At 44.8% G+C, this 9025-nt stretch overlaps 1 protein-coding gene across 1 annotated transcript in view; it reads left to right on the forward strand.

The window, feature by feature from the left end:
* Positions 1-8180: 8180 nt before the first annotated feature.
* LOC119268232 overlaps positions 8181-9025 on the forward strand; it is a 3494-nt gene continuing 2649 nt past the window's right edge. The window contains exon 1 of the mRNA XM_037549813.1: positions 8181-8507. Within this exon, the coding sequence (XP_037405710.1) occupies positions 8255-8507 (253 nt within the window). The 5' untranslated portion in view covers positions 8181-8254. The remainder of the gene's footprint in view (positions 8508-9025) is intronic.

Raw genomic sequence — 9025 nt, forward strand, 5'->3', positions numbered from 1 at the left:
AATGATGTGATCCCGTTATCAACGACCTCCAATGTCCATAGCCAGGAAACCATGACTATCTGTTGATCACAACGAGCTAGTCAACTAGAGGCTCACTAGGGACATATTGTGGTCTATGTATTCACACGTGTATTACGATTTCCGGATAATACAGTTATAGCATGAATAAAAGACAATTATCATGAACAAGGAAATATAATAATAACACTTTTATTATTGCCTCTAGGGCATATTTCCAACAAACACAACTTCCTTTTGTAATGGAGGTTGCTAGGTCTGCTCACCGGCCGCCCTCGCAACGTGCAGGTGTGTAATGGGCGATGGGCCCAGACCCCTGCGCCATAGGATTTAAACCAGCGTGCTGACCTCTCTGTTGTGCCTAGGTAGGGCTGCGACGTGTTGATCTTCTGAGGCCGGGCATGACCCAGACAAGTGTGTCCGGACAAAGGGGATCGAGCGTGTTGGGAAATATGGTGCATCCCTGCAGGGAAGTTAATCTATTCGAATAGCCATGATCTTCGGTAACAGGACGACTTGGAGTTGTACCTTGACCTTATGACAACTAGAACCAGATACTTAATAAAACACACCCTTCCAAGTGCCAGATACAACCCGGTGGTCGCTCTCTAACAGGGCGACGAGGAGAGGATCGCCGGGCAGGTTTATGCTACACGATGCTACTTGGTGAACTTGCTATCTACTCTCTTCTACATGCTGCAAGATGGAGGTGGCCAGAAGCGTAGTCTTCGATAGGACTAGCTATCCCCCTCTTATTCCAGCATTCTGCATTTCAGTCCACATATGATACCCTTATTCCTTTTGATACCGATGCATACATATGTAGTGTAGCTCCTTGCTTGCGAGTACTTTGGATGAGTACCCACGGTTGCTTTGCTCCCCCCTTTTCCCCCTTTCTATACCCGATTGTTGCGACCATACGATGGAGCCCAGGAGCCAGACGCCACCGTCGACGACGACTCCTACTACACTGGAGGTGCCTACTGCTACGTGCAGGCCGCTGACGACGACCAGGAGTAGTTTAGGAGGATCCCAGGCAGGAGGCATGCGCCTCTTTCGATCTGTATCCCAGTTTGTGCTAGCCTTCTTAAGGCAATCTTGTTTAACTATGTCTGTACTCAGATATTGTTGCTTCCGCTGACTCGTCTATGATCGAGCTCTTGTATTCGAGCCCTCGAGGCCCCTGGCTTGTAATATGATGCTTGTATGACTTATTTTATTTGTAGAGTTGTGTTGTGATATCTTCCCGTGAGTCCCTGATCTTGATCGTACACATTTACGTGTATGATTAGTGTACGGTCAAATCGGGGGCGTCACAACTACTACCTCAATCTGGAATGCTATGTGCGCTTAGGTTCCAAGAAGACCCTCTCAGAGATGCACGGAATGATGTACAGGTTCCCAAGTACATGGATGAAGGAGCACGACGGGAGGAACCACTGAACGTCTATAGTGGCCGGACATCCAGCCCATGGCTCGGACATCTGGCGCCTGAAGACAGCCGCAACAGCAACACTCCAGTAGCCCCAGAAGCTATAGGGCCCAGACATCTGGCCCTACGCGAGCCGCCGGACATCCGACCCCCGTTTGGAAATCAGGCTCAAGACCTACAGAAGCTTAACCGAAACCAACCCGGACATCCGGCCCCCAGCCCGGACATCCGGCACCTGCGTGTGCCTAACCGAGCCAAAGGCCCATGTACCCCCCCTTCTCCCCTCCTACCTTATGGACTACTATATAAGGACCCCTACCTCCTCCTAGCTAGGGTTAGCAAAGGTTATAGCTCATTTGAGATAGAGCTTTGATCATCCACTTACCACTCCCATGGAGTTCAAGACCTCCATGTGAGAAGATCCCCAAGTGGATTCCAGACCCCTTTATGGGAAGATCCTCCTAGGATTCAAGACCTCTCTCCATCAAGGATTGGGATGAACTAGCTACCCTTTGTATCCTCTCGTGTTGACTTTGGATCCTTGTATCGTCTTATGTGTATGTGTATTTAGCATATGTGTGATTGGATCTTGTCTATTTGAGCATTCTTCTTGTGTTCTTCTTTGATTTGATCCCTTCCCCTCCCCTCCAAGTGTGAAAAGATCAACCATTAGGGTTCCACCCTACATCACAAAACCTAGCCATAGGGTGACGCTCCCTTTATATAGCCTCCCGCCGCCGCCGGTGGGCGTCATCGGGCAAAGCCCACGCGGCACTGGTGGTAGCGGGGTTAATTATTTCTCTTTGTTCGTTCACGTCGTGCGACATGGGAGCCATGGGATTCTGTAGGCGCTCACTGCTTGGTGCACGCGCCGCCGCGTGTGCGAGTGGTGGCATGGCGGCATGGGCACGAGGCTGGCGCTGCATTGGGCCAGCACGGGGGTGCATGGCCGACAATGCATGTGCCGGGTGTGGCGGAGGTGCAGGTGGTGAGTGATACATGTGATATGCGTTGGGATTTCCCAAGGATGAAGGGTGATGCAATATAGTAGCAAATACTAGTTTCATCATTTAAGAAACAAGGTTTATCGAACCAGTAGGAGACTCACGCAAACAAACAACAACAGTACCTGCACACACGCAAAACCAATACTTGCACCCAACACGGGCAAGAGGGTTGTCAATCCCCTTGTACTCGTTAATTGCAAGGATTAATTATGATAATACAGATAGATAAATTGCAAAAAAATAAAAAGATTGTAGCAAGGAATTTAGGGTTTTACTAAATACAAAATGAATGGACCCAAGGGCCATACCTTTCACTAGAGGCATCTCTCTCATGAGCGTAGTAATGGTGGGTGAACAAATTACCGTTGGACAATTGATAGAAAAGTGCATAGTTATGATGTTATTCAGGGCATGCTCAATATATAGGCATTACGTCCTAGACAAGTAGACCGACATCCATCTGCATCTGCTACTATTACTTCACCCCTCGACCGCTATCCAACATGCATCTTAAGGTATTAAGTTCATAACAAATAGAGTAATGCTTGGAGAATGATAACATAATATAGACAAAGTATAATCAATCAATATTATTGAATCCCGTCATTTTATCCTTAGTGGCAACAATACAAATACGTGCCTCGCTACTCCTACTGTCGAGTGAGGGCACCGCAAGATTAAACCTACCACCAAGCACCTCTCCTACTAAAGATAAATCAATCTACTTGTCCAGAGAAGATGGATAGATCAAAGAGAAATACAAGGCTATAAAATCACACATAATAAATCTCAGAACCGACTCTGTTACTTTCAATGAATAATCTGATCATAAACCCACAATTCATCGGATCCCAACAAACACGCGTGAATGGATTGCATCGGATCGATCTCCGAAGAGAACATTGTATTGAAGATCAGAGAGAGAGAGAGAGAGAGAAAGAGAGAGAGAGATTTAGCTACTACTATGGACCCGTAGGTCCTGTGGAAACTACTCACGCATCCTCATGGGGGCAGCAAGGTTGATCAAGATGGCTTTTGTGATCAACCCCCCCCCCCCTTCGGTAGAGTACCGGCGGAGGCCTCCACATGGGATCGCGGAAGAACAGAGACTTGCAACGGTAATAAAATTGTTTCGGATCTCGCTCTGGGGTTTCTAGATTTTAGGGAATTTATAGCACCAAAATTAAGTCTGGGGGTCTCCGGGGGAGAGGGGGCGCCGTGTGATCTTGAGGCTCTCTCGTGGACTTTCTGTCCTCCCTCCAAAGTTTCTATGGTCTCTCCTGGTTCAGAAAAAATAACTATAAAGTTTCATCGTGTTTGGACTTTGTTTGGTATGGTTTTTCTGCAAAACAAAGAAATAGGAAAAAATAGAAACTGGCATTAGGCACTGAGTTAACTAGATGATACCCCGCGCGTTGCTGCGGGACTTGTTATATGTTTCTGATGCTATAATAGGTATATGAATAATCCTGTAATTAGTGGTGCATTTGGTTTGCCAATAGATTTAGGTGGCTGCAGGTATCTTCAACCGAGGGCTAGGAATGGACATTTTACTGTTTGATTGAGAAGATAAGAAGTGGTTATAGGTAGCCAACTTTGTATTTGGTTGAAAGGATAAAAGATGGATAATTTGTTGAGATGAAATCTTCGCTATGAGATGGTGGTCACCGCCCTTTGTAATAAACTTTCTACTGCTATTCAGTACTGAAATATTTTGCCACAGTTTGTTATTATTCAACTAGTTCATAACAATCGCTTGAGAGTGCCAAAAATAGCTCAATTACATAGATTAGACGAAGGTGTAGGATATAGTCGCACATGCCCACTGAACCCGTCGCACCATTCAGAGTCTGTGATTCATAATCTGTTGATCCTTCCTAGAGAATTAACAGAGAGAAAGCGAACATAGAGAAGACATGGATATTTATGGAGAGAGGGAGGCAGTATTAACAGAGAGAAAATCTCCAGTCCACCGCCACCTAGCTCCTGGTCATGGCCTCACTTTCGTGCACCTATAATCAAAGGAGAAAAGTCAGTACAGTGCCCTGCAATCAAAAGCAAGGGATTAATGGCTAGAAATGGATGGATCATGCACGTAAAGTTTATCCAGTTTTTCTCGGGCTGAAAATGGAAGCAGGTGCGCTGCCACTGGAGAATGGCTTTGCTCCAGGGGAACCCGGAGCATGGCTTTGCTCTAGGAGAACCTGCCAGCGTCGGCGCCCGCACCGAGGAACCCCATCTCATCCGCAGCCGAGGAGGTCTTCTCCGACACGCCAGCTTTCCTTCCAAGACTCCACGACGTCTCCGTTAGCCGCGGCATGTCCGCCGCCACATCGCCGCCCACCATCAGCAATACCACGGCCGACGCGGCTAGCACGCCGACGCACGCGCGCCACCGCGCCCCACCTCCGCTCCGCAGCTCCTTCACAGCGTTGGACGGGGCCACAACGCATACATGTATGACAGCGTCGTCTCGCCGGGACTAATGGCCCGGGACTCCATGGACCACGAAATTCAAGAAAAATACTATGAATCGATTGCGTCAGATCGATCGACGGGTGGACGGAATGGATAGGCATGGATCGATCCCCCGACGAGCGTGACTTATAGTTGGGGACTCACCTGGATCCGGTCCTGCCGCTCTCCATCTGCTATTGTGTAGTCGCCGCAAGTCTCAAGAGAGGAAGGAGGAAGAGCACGCGCTATGTGAGGTGAGGGAACTGCCTCGGCCAGCCGATTCCCTCAAGACACTGCCACATCTCGATCTATGGAGGGGAGAGGCCGGGTTTGAAGCAGACTACATAAGTCGTCGTCGTCATATAGCAGTATATAAGTACAGCGGGATGAGGATGTGAAGGGAGTTTTGATTTCAAGACTTGAAGGCCAATTTAGTGGAGACATATTGCTTCACGGAAGATGGAAGGAACCATCAGGATAGGGAACGACATAATGTTTGCTTCAATAAAAAAGATGAAGACGTCGAAGAGGGAGACGGAAACAATCATCAGTGGCTTTTGATCGGTTTGTGTGGGTGGAATTGAAGGAGACGAAGAGAATTGAAGAGAGGACCTACAGCCCAGCCATAATAACAAATCGGGAAGGCATCGATAAATTTAAAGCACGGGCAGTAGAGCAAAAGAGGATGACATGGATGCACAAAAGGACAAAGGGTTAAAATTATGTGGGGTCATAGGTGACGTGGTTGTATGAGAGTGGTTGCTGATGTGGATAGCTTGCATGTCAAGAGAAATAAGATAGTGGGGATGAACTATTTAAGTATTATAGATAGGTTAGTTCCTAAAAATAATATAAAATTGCATATAAAGCATACACGAATGATAATATAATATCATGAAACAATAAAAAATTGTAGATACGTTGGAGATGTGTCAGCATCCGCAAGCTTAATGCATGCCCGTCCTCGAGTAGATAAATGATAAAAACATTTTTTTTTGATGTTGAATGCTACCTAACATGTCTTAATCATGCAATCCTTTGGGTATGAATGCTGAGAAACGGTGAATTTATAAATATCAAAATAATAATATAAAAGAATGCTAGAAAATAGTCATTAATCTTCAAAATAACAATGCTACAGAATGTTATTCCTACTCATTTAATCATGTAAGCGATGGCATAACTCGGTCTTCTTAGCGTAAATTATAAATCATGAACACCCCGGTGCCAAGCCAAGTAATTGTATCATACTTTTTCTCGCTTCAGCATTTTCAACTTCACTCATACCTGAGCATGAGCCATGGACTTAGTAATTTGGATGGCAAAGAGAATGATGGTAGGGGGAAGACAAAAATTGATAAAGTCTCGCATCAGCTGCCGCCATGTGTCTCGCTCTAGGTGCTCCCTCTGATATATTTTTTCTATTTTTTCGCACGCATTTTCTAGATTTTTTTTGACTTTTCTGTTTTTCATCAGCCTTTCTTAGCTTTTGGACAAAATTTTTTAAGAAAAAACTTGAAAAACACATTTTCTTTTTTCCTTACGCGAGAGGCACGTCCATGCCTCTCGAAAACGAAAAAAAACCTCATTTTTTTGTTTCTGCAAGAGGCATGACTGTGCCTCTCGGAACGGGAAATAACGCATTTTTTTCTTCCGCAAGAGGCGCCGTTTTGCTTCCGTGACAGGCACGGCCGTGCATCTCGGAAATGAAAAACACATGTTTTTTCCTTCTACGAGGGGCAAGGATTTGCTTCCGCGAGAGGCACGGTCGTGTCTCTCGAAAACGGAAAAATCGTGTTTATTTATTTATTTTTCTTCCGCGAGTGGTATGGTTTTGCTTGTGCAAGAGGCACGATCGTACCTCTTTTCGGAAAGGGGGAAAAAGTGCTCCTAATTCGGTTTCTTCGTCAGTTGTTCTCCTGAAAAAAGAATTCGTCAAAACCTATCAACATGGTATTTAGTTTAAAAGATCTCGACGCAAGGAATCCAATGGTGAAAACGATTCGAGGTTTGGACGCACGGTTTAAAAGATAAAACATTTTGAATAAATGATTCTACGGGAAAAGGAAAACTCTCGGGTTGCACTTGTCGCAACCTAGAAAGCTGGAAGTGATCTTTGCAAAGTGTACTCGAGTGAGGGAGGTAGGGAGATTCTCAAAGAATATCCTACTTCGTGCTCAAGGGAAAGATATCCCGTTAGATGTAAAACCTCGACTGGGCCTTGCCGAAGTTGGTAGCTTGGGGGTACACATGGCATATTTGGTTCTACCAATTTTTATTTTATTTTCGTTCTTTTTGTTTTTGTGTTTCTTTTATCTTCCAATAGTTTCTTCTCTTTTTAGTATTCTCATTTTTGAAAATTCTATTTTTGCATTCTAATAAAATAGTATTTTTAATTCACTAATACTTTGAAAGCCCATGCATTTTAATATCCATGAGCATTACCTAAATTAAAAAGAACAAAATTAAATCCATTGATATTTTTAAAATTCATATACTTTTAAAAAACACAAAGTTTTTTATATTCGTATTTTTTTTCAAATTACAAAATATATTTTAATTCATACATATTGTTTTAAATTTGTGTACATTTCTTAAATCCTTGAATTTATATTTTTATGGAAAAATGGTGAGCATTTTTAAAAATCCATGATTTGTTTAATTTGTGCACATTTTTTGGATTGTCGAATTTATTTAGACCAGGAAGGAAAACCTATTGCGTCCTAGATTTTTCGAACATATATGCAAGCGAGCCTGTGATAATTCATGAATTGATTCAAATTTGAAAGAAAAAAGCTATTAGAGCCAGAATCTGCTGGTTTTTTCAAACGTCCGGGTGAGTGAGTCGTCGCTACAGAGACACGACCCACCTAGCATTATGGGATAATATGTCACTTAAGGATTACTACCTTTTTATTTAGTAGGTCCATGTGTATTCCTAGATTGATAATTTGAATACAGTCATATATTATAAAAGTATACCATTAGAAACTTCAAAAACAATATTTTCTAATAATGATATAACTTTTGTAATACCTAATTCATATTAGATTTGTACAATTGATGACCTAAAGATATGCGCATGACCTAAACCGGAAAGGAGGGAGCTCGATGTGCACACAAAAAAGGAGAGCCACAGTTTTTTGTTTTTTAGGCAAAGAGAGCCACAGTTGTGGTTAGCCTTCTTTTCTGGGTTAGCTTGGGCCCATCGACTAGGGGCTCTAATCCTGACCACTAGGCCCATTTGTCGTGAGACCATCTCTCACTAGGCCAAGCTGCTTTGGAAGGCAGAAGTGGAAACTAGGGTTTAAGAAGGTACAGGACGAAGTGGATCACGGCGATGGCGTCGGCGAAAATCCTAGTGCGGGCTGGCTCCTCCCTCCTCGGCCGCCTCCTCGCCTCCCCGCCTCCGTCTCTTCTGCGGACCGGACTTCCTCTTCCGTCGCTACTCCATAGGATCCAGCCGCACGTCCCGCCGCCGGCGGCGTCGGTGGACGCACACGATGCGGAGGTGGTCGCGAGACTAACTTCGCTCCCCGTGGAGATCTCCTTCCCCTGCGGCCTCCCCTCTCTCCGGTTCCTCATTGACGATGGTATCACCTCTCGCCTGCTCTACCCCACTTTCCCCTTGAGCTTTCTAGAATATTTCGCTGCATCAGACATTTGGATAGTTGAGCTTTAGCTGTATCGTTGTTGGATCAATGGTGAATGAGAGATGTATAAAGTGGGGAAATGTTGCATACAACTCGCTGTCTACAGATTGCGGAACTCCTCATTAATCTCTTGCGAGCTAGAAAGTTAATTTTGACACTAGCACTTGTCTGCGGCCGTGGGGGTGGTTGAAAGAACTGATAGGATTGCTTTGGAAATCCTACGTCACATTGATTGTCTGCTTTACTTGGTTGATTTGGTGCACGAGCAGCTTAGTGTTCTGCAGTCCCATTATGTCATTAGTGCCTCTATTCATTTTTTTCATACCAAGTGCCTCGACTCATGGTACGAGGTGTTGGTGGTACACTTAGCAGACGGGGATTTGGATATTTTGCCCCACGATGATTTGCCCCAGGGTTTGTCTCAATGGCTAGTGGCCCCGGCCGTCAATCTCAGGGCG

Source organism: Triticum dicoccoides, chromosome 3A (assembly GCF_002162155.2).
Source record: "Triticum dicoccoides isolate Atlit2015 ecotype Zavitan chromosome 3A, WEW_v2.0, whole genome shotgun sequence".
NCBI classification, from domain to species: Eukaryota; Viridiplantae; Streptophyta; class Magnoliopsida; order Poales; family Poaceae; genus Triticum; species Triticum dicoccoides.